Raw genomic sequence first — 20,565 nt, 5'->3', positions numbered from 1 at the left:
ACGTTCCATAGCCTCCTCACCCAGACGCCCAAGAACGCGGTGGGGGGGCCTCTGACCACCCAGCCACTCTAACCCAGAGGGTTGCCCAAGCAACAGAAGGCTGGCATTCAATAAGTTTTAAAGTTTTAAACTTTTAAAGTGCTGTGTGGCCTTGTCCTTCCCTCCTCCACCACCCCTCCCAGGCTACCTTGGCAGTTATCCCCCTATTTGTGTGATGAATGAATAAAGAATGCATGAATGTGAAGCAACAATGACTTTATTGCCTCTGCAAGCGGTGATCGAAGGGAGGAGGGGAGGGTGGTTAGCTTACAGGGAAGTAGAGTGAACCAAGGGGCGGGGTGGTTTCATTTGGTTTCAACAAACAGAACTTTCACACTGTAGCCTGGCCAGTCATGAAACTGGTTTTCAAAGCTTCTCTGATGCGCACCGTGCTCTCATGTGCTCTTCTAACCACCCTGGTGTCTGGCTGCGCGTAACCAGTGGCCAGGTGATTTGCCTTAACCTCCCACCCCACCATAAACGTCTCCCCCTTACTCTCACAGATATTGTGGAGCGCACAGCATGCAGTAATAACAGTGGGAATATTGGTTTAGCTGAGGTCTAACTGAGTCAGTAAACTGCGCCAGCGCGCTTTTAAAAGTCCAAAAGCACATTCTACCACCATTCTGCACTTGCTCAGCCTGTAGTTGAACAGCTCCTGACTACTGTCCAGGCTGCCTGTGTACGGCTTCATGAGCCATGGCATTAAGGGGTAGGCTGGGTCCCCAAGGATAACTATAGGCATTTCAACACCCCCAATGGTTATTTTCTGGTCTGGGAATAAAGTCCATTCCTGCAGCTTTTGAAACAGACCAGAGTTCCTGAAGATGCGAGCATCATGTACCTTTCCCGGCCATCCCACACTGATGTTGGTGAACCATCCCTTGTGATCCACCAGTGCTTGCAGCACTACTGAAAAGTACCCCTTGCGGTTTATGTACTCGCTGGCTTGGTGCTCTGGTGCCAAGGTAGGGATATGGGTTCCGTCTATGGCCCCACCGCAGTTAGGGAATCCCATTGCAGCAAAGCCATCCACTATGACCTGCATATTTCCCAGGGTCACTACCCTTGATATCAGCAGATCTTTGATTTCATTGGCTACTTGGATCACAGCAGCCCCCACAGTAGATTTGCCCACTCCAAATTGATTCCCGACTGACCAGTAGCTGTCTGGCATTGCAAGCTTCCATGGGGCTATTGCCACTCACTTTCCAACTGTGAGGGCTGCTCTCATCTTCGTATTCATGCACTTCAGGGCAGGGGAAAGCAAGTTATAAAGTTCCATGAAAGTGCCCTTACGCATGCGAAAGTTTCGCAGCCACTGGGAATCGTCCCAGACCTGCAACACTATGTGGTCCCACCAGTCTGTGCTTGTTTCCCGGGCCCAGAATTGGCGTTCCACCGCATGAACCTGCCCCATTAACACCATGATGTCCGCATTGCCAGGGCCCGTGCTTTGAGAGAAGTCTGTGTCCATGTCCTCATCACTCTCATCACCATGCTGACGTCGCCTACTTGGCCCGGTTTCGCTTTGGCAGCTTCTGGTGCTGCATATACCGCTGGATAATGCGCGTGGTGTTTAATGTGCTCCTAATTGCCAAAGTGATCTAAGCGGGCTCCATGCTTGCCGTGGTATGGCGTCTGCACAGAAAAAAGGCGCGGAACGATTGTCTGCCGTTGCTCTGAGGGAGGGGAGGGAGGGACGACTGACGACATGGCTTACAGGGAATTAAAATCAACAAAGGTGGTGGCTTTACATCAAGGAGAAACAAAAACAACGGTCACACAGAATGGCTCCCTCAAGGATTGAACTCAAAACTCTGGGTTTAGCAGGTCAATGCTTAAGCCACTAAGCTATCCCTCCCTCTGGTATTTCAGGCAGGACTGAATCTCCATTAAAGTTTTCAAGCTACCCCTGACAGACCTCACCAAAACGACTGTCAGCCATTGATTTCACGGGGGGGGGGGAGGCAGCAAAAGAATACAAAACAAATCTGGTCTATTTCTTGTTTTGATCCACTCCATCTATCTTTTACATCTTTGGCTGGCAGCAGATGGTGCAGTAGGACTGCTAGCCATCCTCATCTCCTGCCTGCTCACCATAAGATGGTACAACAGGACTGCCTGCAGGACAAAAGAGAATGACCTGGTCGAGTCACTTCTAATTTAGTCGCTGCGCCCATATCTGCCCAGGCGCTCCTGACCGACCTTACCAAGGCGGCCAGGAGCACCTTGGACACAATGAGGATGGTTTTCAGGCCTATTGCACCATCTGCTGCCACAAGGCAATGGGTTGCTGCTGCTGTGTAGCAATGCAGTACCGCGTCTGCCAGCACCCAGGAGACATACAGTGACAGTGAGCTGAGCGGGCTCCATGCTTGCCATGGTCTGGCGTCTGCACAGGTAACTCAGGAAAAAAGGCGCGAAACGTTTGTCTGCCCTTGCTTTCACAGAGGGGGGGAGGGAAGAAGGGCCTGATGACATGTACCCAGAACCACCCAAGGCAATGTTTTTTGCCCCATCAGGTATTGGGATCTCAACCCAGAATTCCAATGGGCAGCGGAGACTGCGGGAACTGTGGGATAGCTACAAACAGTGCAACACTCCAGAAGTCGATGCTAGCCTCGGTACTGTGGAAGCACTCCGCCAAGTTAATGCACTTAATGCACTTAGAGCATTTTGTGTGTGGGGGGGGACACACAATCGACTGTATAAAAACGATTTCTAAAAAACCAACTTCTATAAATCCAACCTAATTTCGTAGTGTAGACATACCCTTAAGTGGAAAGGAAGGAAAACTGCATAGGACAGAATGAACATCAACAGTGAAAGTGTTATGGCAACAGTATACAGTAATTGTAAAAGATACTGTGTTTACCTCATGTGGATTTGTGTAGCCCAGAAGTAGATTTGCTGCTTTAATGTCACCATGAACATACTCATTTTCATGCATATATTCCAAGGCATCCAACTAGGAAAAAAGTCCAAAAGGGAATGTTTATTTATTATTATTCTCATCATCACCTAAACATACTTCACTTATTCAATGAGCCTCAACTGCCACATTATAGGCTAGAATGTAAGGTAATGATCTGCCCTGCATTAGCAGCAGCCCTCCTGGTTCCCCTGGGACCAGGGATAGATTATATTGTTCTGGGTCTATGCCCATCCCAGTGTACGCTGCCAGATGCATAGGAAAGGAAAGCAAAGCCAAGACTCTGGCCATTTCCTGCCCCATTCTGTCCACTTCCTTCCACTGCTATAATGCAGGTAGCTGATGCTGGAATGTAAGGGCACATGCCAGCTGGGCCACATTTTATCCATATATATCTACCCTATAGATCTTTGAAATTTGTAAAATCTCTTTAAATGTGATTTTAAGGTCTTTTTTCTCATGTTCCATTAATGAAACTAATACTGGAAGGGCTGGGGGAATTCCTAACTCTCCAAAGGGATAACATATCTGGTCCTGATGGTTCACAAAATATTGGACCTTAAGACTGTTAATAGGTCTATGACTAATTATTGCTAACCCTGCACTTCAGATCAGGAGAGGTACTTTCATATTTGATGAGAAGAGAAACATGTTTACAGTGGACTGATTTACACAAAGAAAAAAAATGGCTGTTTGAGAGGCACCCAGTGTTGGAATGTTAAAACCACCGGTCCATCAGTGAAAAGAGATTAGTGACAGAATGCAGGGAAGATGGTAAAGGGGCAATATAAATGCATTTTATTGCATTTATTTGATGATACAGTAGACCCTTGCTATAATGCCCTTTGCAATAGCAAACCTTAAGCTATAGCAAACATGGTCCCTGGATCCTGCCTCCAGCTCCACCTGCTGTGGTGGGGGGATGAGAGCTCCTTTGGCCCCAAGACTGCAAGTTTGTGGGGGGGAGGAGGAGAGAAAGGGGGCAAAGTGCTCCTTTGGCCCTGGGGCCACCGGACAAGCATTCCCTTGCCATACCGCACACATGGCTTGGATCCCCAGGGGTTTGTTATAGCAAGGGGTACTGTGCCACTCTCTCACAAAACAAATGGCATTCCCAAACGACACAGCATATAATCACCCATCAATCTATGCTAGTTTAAAGGAATTTGAAAACAATGATGATACATGTACAATCCTACAGGCTTATTTTGGCCTGTACAATGAGGAAGATGTGAAATCAGATTAAATATCCTTCTGCATAACAAAGATGGTGGTGCTGAAAGCACTGTGGCCAAAATTGTCTAACCTGCCTGGCTAACATTAGGCACCTTCAAAATCTCTGAAAATAAGGCCACTTAGCTGGTGTGTCCAAATATGGGTGAGGCGCCTAACTTTAGGCATCCATATTTGAACATTTTGTCTCATCCTGTTACTGAGCCTGATCCAAAGCCCACTGAAGTCAATAGAAGTTTTTCTATTCACTTCGGCTCAGGCCCATAGAGATCTAGTGTAAAGAGGATCTAGTTTCCACTCCTAATCAATAACACTCAGTTTCATAAAAATGTAATTTGAAGAGGAAAATTAAGACCCTGATTCAGGATGATACTTAAGTATCTATGCAACTTCATGCTGACTTGGGACCGAAATAGATCTCAGCATTTCACAAAGAGCAGATGCATTAGGAGAGTTCAATACATTAAAAACAGAACCACTTCCTTCCCCTCTGCACTTACCATTCGGGCTCCAAGTTGAAGAACTGTTTCTTTTTTAAACCGGTGTCCATCATTGTCCAAGATTCTTTGCAGGTCTACACCTAATCTTTCCATGACCATGAATCTGTAACTATTAGAAAATACACAAGTGAGGAATCCTTGTAAGACACGGGGTACAGATAGCTTTATATCAACAAGCTCAAAACATACTTCATTTAATTGAAAATAAATCTTCGGGCAACTATGAGCCCAACAGCGTTGACTCCAATTCACCTTGTTATTACCTTTTTCCATTGTATTCAGCCAAGCCTGATCCCCAGAACACCGGAATTCCTAAAAATCCTATTTGTCTGAGCCTCATCCACTTTTTGACTGTCAAAATAATAATAGATAAGACAGAATTTAAGGTAGTTTGAGAATCTACAGTTTAACCTTAGTATTTAACTATCATTAGAATCTTTGTTGTTAAAATGAAAACACATACAGGTAACTATTTTAACCTAACAGCCCAATTAAAAAGTTCAGCAAGTAACTTTCTGCAAAAGTAAAGCTCTGTGTTCCTTTGATATATGCTTCTCTGAGTCATAACAACACAATAGGAATCCAGTCAGTAGCGGAGAAAAACTAATTCCTTTACAGACTTTACTGTTTGAATTTACCTTCTTGAATAAACAGTGGATCAGAGTATGCAATTAGGCCTCAATCGAGCAAAATACTTAAGTACATGTGCAATTTCTGCTCATCTGAAGTCATTGGGACTGCTACTATGAGTAAAGAGCTTGCAGGTTCAGTGCCTAAATTACTACTAAATCTTCCAAACACTTATGCATGTGAGTAACTTCATTCCTGGAACGGTTATTGGCAGTACTAGCCTTACTAAGTAGTCCTTGCAACAGCTCTGTCCATAGCCTAAAATATGGACTATGGAGAGAGGCTAGTTCTCCCTCAGATTTGTCACCCTACTAGTCCTGATTCTATTTTCACTTACACCAGTGAGAATAAAACTAATGTAAACCAGACCAGAATCAGTCCCAGTGTTTGAAGTATGCTTGATATAAAAGCTTCAAGATATCAATTGCTCTAATTGGAAAAATATACCTTTTAATTTTATTTTGTTTTGCTGATATTACTTACTGTGCTCTTGTTTTGCAGCTCTCTGGTAAAACTTCAATTCAGAAAACAAAGGCCCATTTTCAAGATATTCCTACAGAGGAACAAATAAATTTGGTGTGATAAAGTGAGTTGGGGAAGAAAAAAAAAAAAAAGGAGTTCCTAAATAATAATAGTTCCAAGTGGGTTAAAATCCATTTTTTTTAAAAAAAGATACACTATGACATTTGACAAAAGTTATTTTACATAAAATATAGCCAGTATATTGTTTTAAAAACCAATCACTTCTGTTGGCAAAACAAGCTGTTCACTGCAAATGCTCAAAGGAAAACATGTAATACAGACTAACACAAGTACTATTTAGGAAATTAAATTAATACATTTTAACTTCAGTCACTGTATATTCTTAAATATGCAGTCTGATTCCCCCCCTCCCCTCATTGTGATGTCCATGGTTAGTAATGGAAGCAAAGAAACAGCAAGCATTAAGGAATCACAAAACACTCCTCCAGCAGACAAATTATGCTGTGATGGAAGAATGGCACACACAAAAAACATGCAATGCAACTCAATGCTCCAAATAAGAATAAATAGAAAATACATGAGAAAATGCTAGTACTTTAAATAATTTAGAAGTGAGATATGAACATTACCACTTTAATTACATGCACAGCCTCATCTTCTACAGGAATATGAACATGAGAGGAAGCTGTAAAAATCAGAGAGATGGTGATGAAACTTCCCCCAACAGTCAATATAATTGCAACTAAACAGCAAAACATGTAGTTTTGGTCAAAACAAAAAAAAGAGGGTGGGAGGACATCTCAAAACTGTTAGAAATGTTTTCCTTTTGAAATTTTGTCCAAATTTCAAAATTAAAAAAACTTCAACCTATTTTGATAATACTTGTATGTATTAATCCTACAGAAGAAACTCAGAGTTACGATCACCAGAGTTACGAACTGACCTGTCAACCACACACCTCATTTGGAACAAGAAGTATACAATCAGGCAGCAGGAGAGACAAAAAAAGAGCAAATTTAGTATAGTACTGTGTTCAACGTACACTATTAAAAGAAAGGGAATGTTTAAATAAAAGATTTGACAAGGAAACTGTTTCTGTGCTTATTTCATTTAAATTAAGATGGTTAAAAGCAGCATTTTTCTTCGGCATAGTAAAGGTTCAAAGCTGTATTAAGTCAACGTTCAGTTGTATACTTTTGAAAGAACAACCATAAAGTTTTGTTCAGTTACAAACATTTCAGAGTGTCGAACAACCTCCATTCCTGAAGTGTTTGTAACTGAGGTTCTACTGTACTTTCAGTGGAATGTGTCAACCCAATCTTAACTACAGAGCCACGAGAGCACCTCTACTACATATTCACACCGAACTTTTGTGAAACTATGTTATATTAAAATAGACTAATCGGTTTTCTATTTCCTAAACCATTCAGTCAGTTGGGTCTCTATGTATGCTTCCAGTCAATCTGTTGTCATGATAAAGAGACTCTACTAGAGTTATGCCCTATGCCATGCTGCCAGATGGGGTTGTCTGCTTTCCCTATTTCAATTTAATCTGGCCCTTGAGCCTTGATTGCCACTCTGGAATTATTTGTTTAGTCACTGATCTGAGTTGTGGAGAGTGCAGATACAACCCATCCAAAGAGGAGACCAGTGATTGTGCCTCTTAGTGCAAAAAAATTCAAAACACTAACTGAACATATTTGACAATTACAGGCTACAAAACAGAATCCCTTTGCACAATAGGCATCTATTTTTTTCTGACCCTGAGAGAACTCTGTTCCCTTGGATGTCACTGAAGCATACGGGGCCACATCAGGAAGAGAGGATAAAAAACCTAATTTGTTTTAAGATTGATCTTAATAAATTTATGGAAGGGACAGTGTGTTGAGATTGCCTAAAATGGCATATGGCCTATCCGGAACTGCTATTAGCAGATATCTCCAATGGCGAAAGATGGTAAACCAAAGGGGGAGGACTCTTGAGTTACTGAAGAGAATTCTTTCCCAGGTGTCCAGAGTGGATCTTACCACATGCAAGACTTATCCACACTGACACACCATTCCATCAATTGCTATTAGCCAAGATGGTCAGGGATGCAATCGCATGCTCTGGGTGTCCCTAAACATCTGACTGCTAGATGCTGGGACTGGATGACAGGGGATGGATCACCCAATAAAGTGCCCTCTTATTTTCACTCCCTCCATCGGAAGATAGGATACTGGGCTAGGCGGACCTTTGGTCTGACCCAGTACGGCTATTCTTTATTTCTTATGCTCAGGACCTAACTAATCACTAAACCTGGGGTCAGGAAGGAATTTCCCCCCACGTCAGATTGGCAGAGACCCTAGTACTTTTTTCACTTTCCTCTGCAGCATGGTGCACAAGCCACTGGCTGGTTTGAACTAGGGTAAATGGTTGATTCTCTGTAACTTGAAGTCTTTAAATCAAGATTTGAGGACTTCAGTAACTCAGCCAAAGTTTATGGGCATATTACAGGAGTGGAGGTGGGTGAGGTTCTGTGGCCTGCAACGTGCAGGTGGTCAGAATAGATGATCCCTTCTGGCCTTAAAGTCTATGAGGGAAAGAAGGTAAATTTAAAAATATATATATCATACATGGCAAAGTATTACAATGTCCAGTGCAATATCCTATACAGACTATAACAGGAGGAATGTTTAAAGCAACTATTTGTAAATACTGATATACCCAAAGTTGCTCATGTTGTTAGCATTGTGACAGACATATCACTGTATTGCTTTTTATTAACCATTTATATATGGAATATACAATGTTGTAGCCATGTTGATCCCGGATATTAGGGAGACAAGATGGGTGAAGGAATATCTTTTATTGGACCAACTTCTGTTGGTGAGAGAGACAAGCTTTCAAGCTTACAGAGAGCTCTTCTTAAGGGCTTGTGTGTAAGTTCAAAAGCTTGTCTCTCTCTCACCAATAGAAGTTGGTCCAATAAAAAAAATACTACCTCGCCCACCTTTTCTCTTTATGTTGGGAGGCAGTTGGATACTATATTTATCCACTATGGTCCACAAGTGAGGACGACTATTTTTGCCTATAATAAACATTTTTTAAAATGGATTATTATGCAGTTACTTAACAGACTGGAAAGGCTCCGAAGGTTTAACAGCCTGATTATACCTCACAGACCAGCACCACATACTCTCCTGCAAGTTTAGCCCATAGTTAATTACTCTATAAGACACATAATTAGCTATGTGCTAAGCTCATTCTATGTGGTAGCACATGGCTATACATAATACTACAATCAGTTAAGTCCTAGACTATGGGCTAATAAGCAGACACCCTGTAGGAGAGCAGTGCTGGAATGCAGGAGCACTCTGATGGCATATAAGTACACACAGAGTACCAGGCGCACTATATGGTTGGACCATGTTAGCAAAGGTACTCCAAAATAATATGGCAATTGTGTAATTCTCCAGATTCTGGCTATGGCATACACATTTTACTTACACTAGCTGCAAAAAAAGTGGGATGCATTGTAGTTCAAGAATTATTTTTGAAATGTATCTTGAATCTCTAGAACTTTTGCTTTCAGCATTGGTGGAAATATTGTTATAAGTTACAACTACTGCACCAGAGAAAAGTAACTGAAGGATGACATTAAAAATACAAGCTGAAATAAGGTCTACATTCTTCACCACAATTTCCAATTACTGTGTCTAGGCAATGCAGAAAATATGATATCAAATTAACTCATTTCCAGAATTTCCTAGCTTTGCCCAGTGACAGCAAGCTGGGCTAAGATCTCACCATCAGCCTTAACTATGAATTCATGGAGTTTGTTGACTTGCACCACAATCTTAATTAATCAGTCTTTCTGTGTTTAAATATGACAAGGTAACAATAGAATTTCTGGATGAACTGAGATTCCCTAGGACTGCATAGCACAACTGCATTCAGCGTGACAAAGAAACATGCCAGTTTTATTTGCCAGTTCAAATGTGCCAGCTTTAGTTTCAGCAGTTTAATCTGTGGCAGTCATGTTTGGAATATTGTGAAGTATTCACAATGGTTCTCATAAAAATCAGTTTGTAGACAAAGTTCACACAGTGGAAAAGAAAAGCAGTGTATTTGGCAGTGAGGAAAAATATCCCTATTCCTGTCCCCAGCTGGTCTCAACGCTGCTGCTGGCTATTTGGGAGATAAAAGCTCATATTGGAAGCATGAATAAACTCAAGAAGCCTTTTTATCATCTTTTGCCATGTTTTCCAGGGGATATGAAAATGTGTAGTGATATTGTCCTCTCAGCTCTGTTTACACAGGAATAAAACAAAACCCATGATTCAAAAATTAACACAGTACTCAAAAGCTAGGGCTAAGAACTGCAAATTAGTTTATATAAAAGTAATGAAAAGACTAGTGAAATCCTGGCCCCACTGAAGTAAATGAGAGTTTAGCCATTTACTTCAACAGGGCCAGGATTTCACCCACTGTGTTTAATGTAAAGAAAGTTTTGATTTATGTAAACATCCTAAAGAATCATTTTCAGAACACTGGCTTGATCATAAATAAAAACAATCAGCAATGGCAATAATTAAAAAGACTAAATATTTACCATCTACAGTTGTTAAATTATTGTGGTATTGTTGGATCATATTAAAGAAATTCTATATTAAAATCACAAATGAGTTTGATTCCCCATAGTTTAAATTCCAGGGTATTACTAATTAAGAGGTCCCTTCGTTTTTGGTACTGTTTCTCTCCCTCTATGTGTGAAACTTGCAAGCTGCTAATTGTGTTAGTACATTCTAAGACAGAGTCTGTTCTCAAAGCAATTCTTTGTAACAACCACTACTCACACAGAGAGAGACTCAAAGCAATACTCTGTAAAAACAGAAACAGCACCCAGAGACTCCCCGCCCTTTTGTTGTATTCATCTCGCTTTGTTAACAATTGTGATTAAAATAGAGATAGAGGATGTATGTGGACGGATGCTTGGTGTGGATAATAACTGAATGATCAGGGAGGTGCCAGCCTAAGAATCCAGTGTCCAATAGCTGAAGAAGGCGTCAAGTGGAAATAACCCGAGGACCCCCGGAGGGCAGACTGGAATCCACCCAACAGCCTCAAGAATGGGAGAACCAAAGAACAAGATAACATCTGGCAACACGGAGCCAACAGGAATGTGCCATCTCCCGATTGATTCAGCAACAGCATGATGAAGCAATTCCCATAGACTGGCATAGGAAGAGATTCTTATAAAAATGGACTCTAGAAAGTGAAAACTTTGGGGTCTGATTCTGCAAACCAACTTCCAAGAGCAACAGATGAGCATCTGACAAGGCCCTGCTCCCTCCTCATGTCCAGGCCACCTGGCCAGTGGCTTGGCATGAGCAACTCTAAGGCAACCTTGCAGAACCTGTGTGTATCAATGAATGTGTGAATAAATATGAAATTGAATGGAATGTTATAGCTATAACTAACTGCTTACTATGATTCTTTCTGTATTCACAATAAATCTGGCATTTTGCCTTTTCCCCTTTAGTAAGATCCTGATGGTTTTTATTTTATTGGTATAACAGTATTACCTATCAGAATGCCATGCAGAAACAACACCTAGTTTTAATAGAGCCCTTTGTATTTTTCCCCTTTTGTTTTCTTTCAATATCTCATGGAATTGATAATTTCAGTCCTTCAAGTCTTTACACTCTAAGTTTCCTGAGAAAGGACTTCTCATGATTTTATCCCATGCTCTATCATTTCCTGGCTAGACTAATTTCTGAGAAGCCTTTAGAAATGGTCTCTCTCTCGTATTCCTTTGTGAATTTGGGGTTCTATTAAGCAGATATTATATACACAGGCCTTTGAAGTAGAATCTTGTGGATTTGGCTTCTATAGCACCTGGCTAAGATATTCAGCAGAAAACTGAGCTCCACGGCAAACCTATTTTGTGGAGCATGTGTAAATGCTTCCAGTACAACACAGTTCTGGTGAAAATTTTATTATAATTTCTGTCATCTTTTAATGAAACTTTAATCCTAATTCACCAGAGCCAAAATTTTGCCTTCCAGAGCTAAGACAGACACTGTCTAACTTGCAAAGTTAATCTAGCTGAGCTGGAGTAGATAAGACATATCCTTTAACCTCAAAAAGAAAAGGAGTACTTGTGGCACCTTAGAGACTAACCAATTTATTTGAGCATAAGCTTTCATGCATCCGATGAAGTGAGCTGTAGTTCACGAAAGCTTATGCTCAAATAAATTGGTTAGTCTCTAAGGTGCCACAAGTACTCATTTTCTTTTTGTGAATACAGACTAACACGGCTGTTACTCTGAAACCTTTAACCTCGGGAACAAAAGCCATTTCAGCATTCTTGAATGGGAGTCCAGGCCTTTAACTCTTAAACTTGATGCATGCACTGGTTTCTGGAATGACTGCACTCCTGCTCATCTGCAAGGCTGACACTGTGACCACTCAGAAGGTACTATGTCAGTTTCAATACGGCATAGGTGCTGATCAAAAATGGATTTAGAGGGGCACCTTGCATATTGCAGCAAATGCCATATCTTAGGGCAGAAGTTCCTCCTGTTATCATACCATGCCAATTTAGGGACACATGCTTCATGGCATGGTATATCACATTGCATCTCTAGATGCTCATGGCCATCAAAGAATTCATTTCTGCTGATTCTCCTCCTTCTCCCTCCATCTCCTTACTTTGTATATATCTTTATCATGATTTGCTACAAACTCAACATATCCCAGGCAATCTCCATAGTACAGAGTATTATACCTTTAGGAAATCACATCGGAAGTAACCTATAGCTGGACCTCTTTTCTACCCATATCTTAACGCATACAAAAAAAGTTATACCTACAGTAACATCCGACCTCCCTACTCCTAACTACCATCTAGAAATGGACCAGAAATCTCTATGCCTTCACCTTTCATCTTCGGAGTGAAGACTTATGTTATGATGTAACCATCTAATGAATATGTACAAAGGACGTACAAGCACTGGCAGTGGTGAGGAAGGAAATTTCTAGCTTGTACATGGATGTTGAAATGCAAAGCAGACTTAACAATGATGCTAGAACCTTAACTGAGTATTGTGTGATGTTTTTGCATTTAAATTTTCAGCCCTAACTGTGTATTAAAGAAGTCATTGCTGTGGGAAATAGAGAATGATTTATGTAAAGACCAGCATCAATCACTAGCCATGATAAGGAAGATAAATGAGTGTCTGGTATTCTCTCTCACTTGCACCCTTCTAAACTTTTCTTTAATTCTCCCACGTACTGCCACTATTCCCTAAAGGACTTTAAATTGGGCATCGTACCATGGAAATACGGTATTGTTCCCTGTTTCCTTTGCTTTTTTCTCTCCCATCAAATGAATAGGAAGATTCTGTCTGAGCTCTATCATGGTAAGCCACTGGTAGAGTGTAGGTAACAGAAGGAAAGCTCTAATATGGATCAGCCTAGGTAAGACAGGCTTGTCAACCATAGTACTCTTCCTCGGCATAAGCAGTAGCTTGAAACTGATTCAGAAGAGCACTCCTAGACGGTTTCAAATTGCTTCCAGCAATGGAGGGAAACTCTGCTCTTCAGGAGCGTAGGGAGGAATCACATTCCTGGTAAGCCTTCTGCTGTTAGAGGGACTCTAGAGAGACGTGAAAATTAAGTGGAAGAGAAGGTGCAGAGCAAAGAGGACACTTGAAAGTGAAGGCAGAAATATGTAAAAGGGAAGAGCATTAGGGGCAAACACAAGCACTTTTCTATATAGAAAAGTTTAGGTGCCATATTCCTGAAATGGCTGAATCCAAGTGCACCACTGAATCCAAGAGTTCAGGGTCAGTTAATAGCTTTCCACAGCTTTGATTTAGTGAACAAAGCCTTCCAGGAAATGCATCTGTGGTAAATATATGTTGCATAAGTAGTATAAAATTTTTCAAGTACATTGTTAAAGATTAATGGAGTATGGCGTATACTTAATAGGGAATTAAGCTGTAACAATGCACATCAAAAACTTTATACTACTGCTGTAAAACTACTTATTAAAAGATACAGCCAGCAAAGTTAACCTTCATTTTTATAAAATTGCTGTGCTGTTCACATTTTGCAGACATTCAAACCTAGCATATCCTACTGTGTGGCCCATTTTGTTCAGTTCTCTAGAATTTCCTCTGGATTAGCTCCTCATTTCAAGTTTAGTAGTTACTCCACAACACAGAGCAATATATATACATATGAACAGAACTCTACTCCTCTCAAGAAGGGGGTGAAAAAGACGTATCTCAGTCACAGGACTACCTAAATGAGACCTAGTTCTTATTCATTAGTATGTATTTCTAAGGAACTGACCATGTGAAGTGAGAACTCTTGAACACCACTAAAGACAATGGGATTAGAGAGTGCTCAAATCTTTGCAGAACCAGGCCCAAACTGAGCTGCTGGCTGGTGTTATTTCAGCCACAATGTCTGTCATAATTAGGGCCCTACCAAATTCACAGTCCATTTTGTGGAATTTCAGTCATAGGATTTTAAAAATCATAAATTTTATTATTTCAACTATTTAAATTTGAATTTCACAGTGTTGTAATTGTAGGGGTTCTGATCCAAAAGGGAGTTGCAGGGGGGTTGCAAGGTTATTGTAAGGGGGGTTGCAATACTGAGACCCTTACTTCTGTGCTCTTGGTGGTGGCGGCAGCGCTAAGTTCAAAGCCAGGCAGCCGGAGAGCAGCGGCTGCTGGCCGGGAGCCCAGCTCTGAAGGCAGAGGCACCACCACGAGCAGCAGCAGCGCAGAAGTCAGGATGGCCTGGTATGGTATTGTCACCCTTACTTCCACGCTGCTGCCTGCAGAGCTGGGCCCTCAGTCAGCAGCTGCCCCTCTCTGGCTGCCCAGCTCTGAAGGCAGCAACACAGAAGTAAGGGTGGAATAGTATAGCATTACCATCCTTACTTCTGCACTGCTGCTGGCGAGGCGCTGCCTCCAGAGCTGGGCACACAGCCAACAGCCGCCGCTCTCCAACTGCCTAGCTCGGAAGGCAGTGCATAAGTAAGGATGACAATATTGCAAGACCCCTAAAATAATCTTGTGACCCCCCTGCAACTCCCTTTTGGGTCAGGACCCCCAATTTGGGTAACGCTGGTCTCCCCTGGGAAATCTGTATAGTATAGGGTAAAAGCACACAAAAGACCAGATTTCACAGTCTGTGATGCATTTTTCATGGCCGAGAATTTGATAGGGGCCTAGTCATAATGAATATGAGAAATAAGATTCCTTGTTTTGGACCTTTCTTTACAGCACAGAGTCAATCTTTGCTGATAAGTCTGATCCATTTCCTGTTTCAGCTGAGTTATGCACTGCTGAGTCAATCTGCTATGTTCCTCTTTCTAATTTCTGTGTTACAATTGGAACTAAGCCTCCATCTTAGTGCCATAACCAGTACCGGGTCTTCCTTCTGATAGAAAGTAGAAGTAAACAAGAATGACATTTGCAAAGATTCTACCCAACAGCTATATTTTTTTCCGGCTATTCCTGCTATACTCATTAGGAACACAAAACCAAAATATACAATGGCCCTAGACTGCAATATCATTCCATACCACTCCTCTGGCTGCTCTCTGCCTCAGCATGGTGGGATTCAAAGAGCATTACACCACAATAGTTGAAGTCATCTGTGGTCTGTGTGGTCAGAAAGAAAACCAGTAAAATCTGCATGAAACATGTACCAATCTCCATGCAATATACCATTTACAAGGTCTTGTATGGTTTTCCTGTAATAGGAAATGCCCTAGTAGATTTGGTACACAATTAATTTTTTTTGCTTTAGATTGAGAATTACTTACACTGAATTATTCCTCCTTCACTGTTGCACCGGATGTTCTAAACACGTACCCTATGAGAGTAATCTGGGTTCCACCGGAGAAAAGTGTTGTTATAACAAACAAAACCACATTCTCAATTCAGTTTCCCCTCATTACTACATCAGAGTCCCACGAATCATTCTCACTTCTCTGTGGGAACCTTTGTAAGTTTCCATTCCCCAACCTTCCATTACTTTCTTTTTCCCCCTCCCAACAAATAATCCTTGACTAGCAATTTCAGGAGGCATCTTGACTTCATTCCATTGCTCATGCTGGGGTATATTTTCTTATGGTAATGCTTCCTATATATGCTCTAGACATAGGATCTCTCCAAGGCAATTGACTGATGTTTAAGAGAAGGTCATAAAAGAAATCATGTACATCAAAAGAAAAATGTAAATATCAGAACAGCTCTGTCCCTCACCTCTTCTGTGACTGCACATTTCTGAGGGGCCTTGGTTACTGATCTCACCCTGGGAACAGGGGTGAAAGTAAAATGCAGCTCTTACCGGTACAGGGCTGCTCTGGCCCCGCCCCAGAAGGGGCATGGCCTCGGGCGTAAGGGGCAGGGGGGTCAGCGTCCCCGGGCCCATCCATCTGTGCTCCCTGGCCCGCGCTGCCCGGGGCTCCAGCGGCAATTTAGAGGGCCCAGGGCAGCTACTTCTTTTGCCCCCACCCCCCGTCAGCAGCGCTGCCCTTTTTGCACCCCCCATTGGCTGCTCTGCCGGGTCATCGCTGCGCAAAAGGGGCAGTGACGTTAAAGTAGCGCTTTAAAGTCAGTTGTATGGGCCGGTACTGGAGGCTACCTTTTACCGGTATGCCATACCGGCCCATACCCCCTTACTTTCACCCCTGTCTGGGAAGGCTATGAATAGAATTCTATAGAATGGAATGAGACAGAGATAAGACAACTAGGATTTTTTTTTTGTTTTCTTGGCCTTGAGCAACAGATGCTGATCAAGCACCTCCCAAAAGAGTGTATTAAGAAAGATTAATATTAAGACAGAATATTATTGGACACTGGTTGATTAAAACAGAGTTTGCCTGCTTCTTCTTTTACTAATGGAACATATGGGGAAGCAAAGGACTGGAGTGAAATATGTCTTAATGTGGATTAAACTGAGCATCTTTTGAAGAAGCGTCAAGCACATATTAGTTTGTCTCTGTATGCTTAAATGATTGGCAAGTGGTACAGGACTGAATGTATGAAGAGCAATCAGAAGCAGTGGTATTTAGGTTGCTAATGAAATCATCTTTCTCTCCTCTATGCAGTCATACAGTGGAATGGATGCCATCCTCTTTTCCATTCTAGAAAGCAGGACATCTTGGTTAATCGCAGCCTTGTTCACAGTTTTTCTTCTCAGTTTCTTATGACTGAAATGGTAGATGTCAGAGTGTGCAGATAAGATTGATGATTTTTGCTATAATTTACAACCACCATTGCTGACGGAACAGTTTTAAGGCATCCATTTTATTTAGAGCACTAACATACCAGTCCTCAGGTAGAACCAGTCTCCAAGAAGTAAAATGTGGGTTTTCGTGACTGTGCACAGTCGCTACCCAGCTCTGTGCTTTGCCACACCAAACACAAGGAAAAAATATGGAGGAATTCTGCTCAGTCCCAGCTGTTCCTGAGCAGGAAAGCAAATATCTGGAACAAGGACATCAATGCATGACAGATGGAACAGAAAAAATGCAAGAGACACTACTGCATCTATCATCAAGAAAACAGTGGCACATACTTATGGCTGAATAGGATGTAACGAACACCCATAAGTTCTGCTACAGAAAGTAAAAGCTTGTTCCACATTCACCAAGGCTCCAGTCATTTTCTCCATGTGGGCAAACTCCTGTGCTTCTGCTTCCAGTGTAGCTCTGTGTGGGCAAAGAGGATCCACCCATGCAGAAGAAGTTGCAGTTAAAAAGACAAAAGAACTGAGAAATAAGTCATTTGGTATATGGCGCTTGTTCTAATGAAAAATTGACTTGTTCCAGGGGTCTAGAAACCATGCAACAAGGAAAGCTTCTGCTGTCTTCAAACGTATTACCATATAATCTTCTAACAAAGCAATTTGTATGAGCTAAATGTCATAGCACATAAACAGAAAGAGTGGAAAATAGAAAATAAAGAAATGGCACAAAGAATGGATGCCAAAAAATGCAATTACACTTTCCATGACAAAATAAATGGAGAAAAATTAAAAAGGTACAACAGATTTTTGTATGTGCAATGCACATTCAATCCACATATTGAAGTGCCTTGATCAGCAGGTTTTGAATATTAATACCCCAGGTCTGGGAACACTAGTTAACATACCGCTATCTAACTTAAGAAGAGCATGTTTGCCTTTAGGGATGATGGGTTGTACTGATGTTGCTATTCAGGACTAATTCTTCACTGCTCTCAGTACAAGCTCAATGTAGTTCCCGACAGATTTTCATTGTACACTAGTTCCCATATTTATCCTGCATGTGTGTGGTACAGGAAAAGTCCATCATGCTGCTTTGTAAACAGATTTTTCTCTTTTATAGAGACCAACAGTAGTAATTTACATGTTGATATAAATGATCCCGAAGTGTTTTACAAACTATTTATCACTTTTTCACCACTGAAAAGCAGCTACCTCTGAATAGAAATATAGCATCTGTTGAAGAGCATGCAGCTATACTATGCCATTTTGGACAAGTGAAGAGTACCTTTTTCAGCTGAAACTGCTGGAAAAAGTGTGGCTTTAATTCATACATAGCACCAAAGTTAATACTACTATTGCTATAAAATGTGTAATTAGTTCTTTAATGACCAAAAGCTCTGTATCTTGATTTTATGTCTCAGCTGAAAGATGGCACCTTCAACAGCCAATGCCCCTAACAGCACTTTGGAGCACTGGATCAGTACTGACTTGAGTTACTGCCACATACTGAATCAGCATATCCTACAGCACTTACTATTGCTACTCTCTGGCAATCTTCTGCTCAAGCGCTGCCCCATAGGTGCCCAAGGTATATGCTTCACGCTGCAGGCTCTACAAGCAGTACTCTGGGAAAGAATCATGCAGTTCCTTCAGGAAAACTTCTCAATCACCTGAGCATTCAGCTGAGTGCTGTTTAAGATCGTGAAACACATTCTGGCACCTCTTGTTGTTTCTTTAGTGGATTAGCAACAACTTTTTTTTTAAACCATTTTGTTTTAAAGGATAAAGTAGAACAGACAACTCACAGAAATACTCTCGTAATTAACACTCATGCTTTACCTAAATAGATCAATCCAAATCCTCCCTGGCCAATTATATTGCCCAGCCTCCACTCTTTTCCTTCAGTGTCTTTCATTATCATTCCTTTGGGAAGGGGGACAGGGAGCTTGCTTTTTCCACACCCTTTAGGTGGCATCACACCTTGAAAGAAAAGAAAATGAAACCAGTATGAAAGAAAACGAAACCTTCCAATTCCCTTGTTCCAAAACGAAAATCATAGTTAAGTCTTCCACAGCCTTGCACCTGAGTAATAACTTATTCCTGTGCAAAGAGGGTTTAAAATGCTACCAAATAGTGTTTTATTCCAGTTCAAAGTGAAGGTAAATGACTACAGGGAGGCAAGGCCTAAACAACGAGGGGGGCAATCCCATTCAAGCAACAACATTATTACTAGGTGAGTGGCTGAGACAGAGGGATGGAAGGAAAGTTGCACTGAAAAAATCTACAAACATGCAACCTGGCATGAGTCCACAGTACAGCCTTTAAACTATGAGTTGATAGTTTAGGAATATGCACCATTATAAAAATAATCAGTGGACTACAGAACAACCACCTGAGTCTGCACTCTGTTCTTTACTAAGCTCAGTGAGGTGAGATGCATCATCCCGGGTGGCTTTGGGGGTCTAAACATCTGGTTTGAAATACCAAGACCCCACTCTGGAACCATGTGTTCGAAGGTGGGCAGGCCTGACTGAGAGGGAGCCCTTTATCCTTTCACACAAGCCCTGAGTTCTGTCAGTGGGATTTTTCAGACTCTCAAAGCACTTTACACAGGTGGCTGGTGCTATCTGCCCTGCACGGGTCTCTTACACCTTTTTCCGGGGCTGACTTTGGCCTGAGTGGTTCTCTTAGCCCACTCCCCGGATGGCGAGCGCAGCCGGGGAGAACAGACCGGCTAAAGGAGATGGCAGCAGACGGGGGAAGGCTGCCCAGGTGCTCCTACTCCCCGCTCTGCTCCAGGCGATTTCCCAACAACTCCCCCAGCTTCCCTCCCACCTGCAGCCTTGCTCCGGCCGCCCCAAGCTCCCTCCGACACCCCCGGCTCACCCAGCTCGTTTCAGAGAGCTGCTCCTGGTCTCCACCCCCCGCCAATCCCCGCAGCTACTGGGGGCTCCTTCTCCCTCGCGGGCTCCTGCTCCAGGGCGCCGCGGCAGCCACAGACTCTTCCCAGGCCGGTCGGATCCGCGCGGTCCCACCCGCTCCCCGAGACACTAACCGGCCCCGCCTCAGGCCGCCGGCGCCCCCCGCCTTCCTCGTGTAGCCGGGCCGGGCCAGCCTCGGAGCGGAGGAGCAGCGGCCGGAGAGCCCAGGAACCCCGGCAGTCACATGGGGGATGAGTGACAGCAGCCGGGGCAGGCGTGCGAGGAGCCGCGCCGGGTGCGGCTCGGGGAGCGCGGGCGCGGCTTCCTGTGGGCTCGCCCCAGTGCCCGGCGGCGGCGGCGGCAGGGGAAGCGCCTGTGAGAGAGAAGCCGCGGCTCAGCGGGAAAGAGTGCGGGGTGCGCCTGATGTGCCCGCTCGTCCGAGGGGGGGCGGGATTGTCAAACAGTGGGTGTCCTACCTCGCGTTGGAGGGGCACACTCGGAACATGCCCCGCTTCAGCATGAAGTGTTCTAAAGATTAAACCAATACTAAAGAATGAAATAA

At 42.7% G+C, this 20,565-nt stretch overlaps 1 protein-coding gene across 2 annotated transcripts in view; it reads right to left on the bottom strand.

The window, feature by feature from the left end:
- VRK2 (VRK serine/threonine kinase 2) overlaps positions 1-20,352 on the bottom strand; it is a 71,132-nt gene extending 50,780 nt beyond the window's left edge. Inside the window, exons 1-7 of one of the 2 annotated variants that reach the window (XM_073339348.2) lie at positions 20,138-20,352; positions 18,922-19,062; positions 6,450-6,505; positions 5,821-5,890; positions 4,971-5,058; positions 4,708-4,816; positions 2,918-3,010 (exon numbers count right to left, since the gene is read on the bottom strand). In XM_073339348.2, coding sequence (XP_073195449.2) covers positions 2,918-3,010; positions 4,708-4,816; positions 4,971-5,058; positions 5,821-5,890; positions 6,450-6,505; positions 18,922-19,057 — 552 coding nt within the window. In that variant the 5' untranslated portion in view covers positions 19,058-19,062; positions 20,138-20,352. The other variant, XM_073339349.2, reaches the window with a different exon arrangement.
- Between the last annotated feature and the right edge of the window lie 213 nt (positions 20,353-20,565).

The sequence above is a fragment of the Lepidochelys kempii genome, chromosome 3 (assembly GCF_965140285.1).
Source record: "Lepidochelys kempii isolate rLepKem1 chromosome 3, rLepKem1.hap1, whole genome shotgun sequence".
Lineage (NCBI taxonomy): Eukaryota > Metazoa > Chordata > Testudines > Cheloniidae > Lepidochelys > Lepidochelys kempii.
The sequence above is the reverse complement of the archived record's forward strand: the minus strand, read 5'-3'. Positions and strand labels throughout refer to the sequence as shown.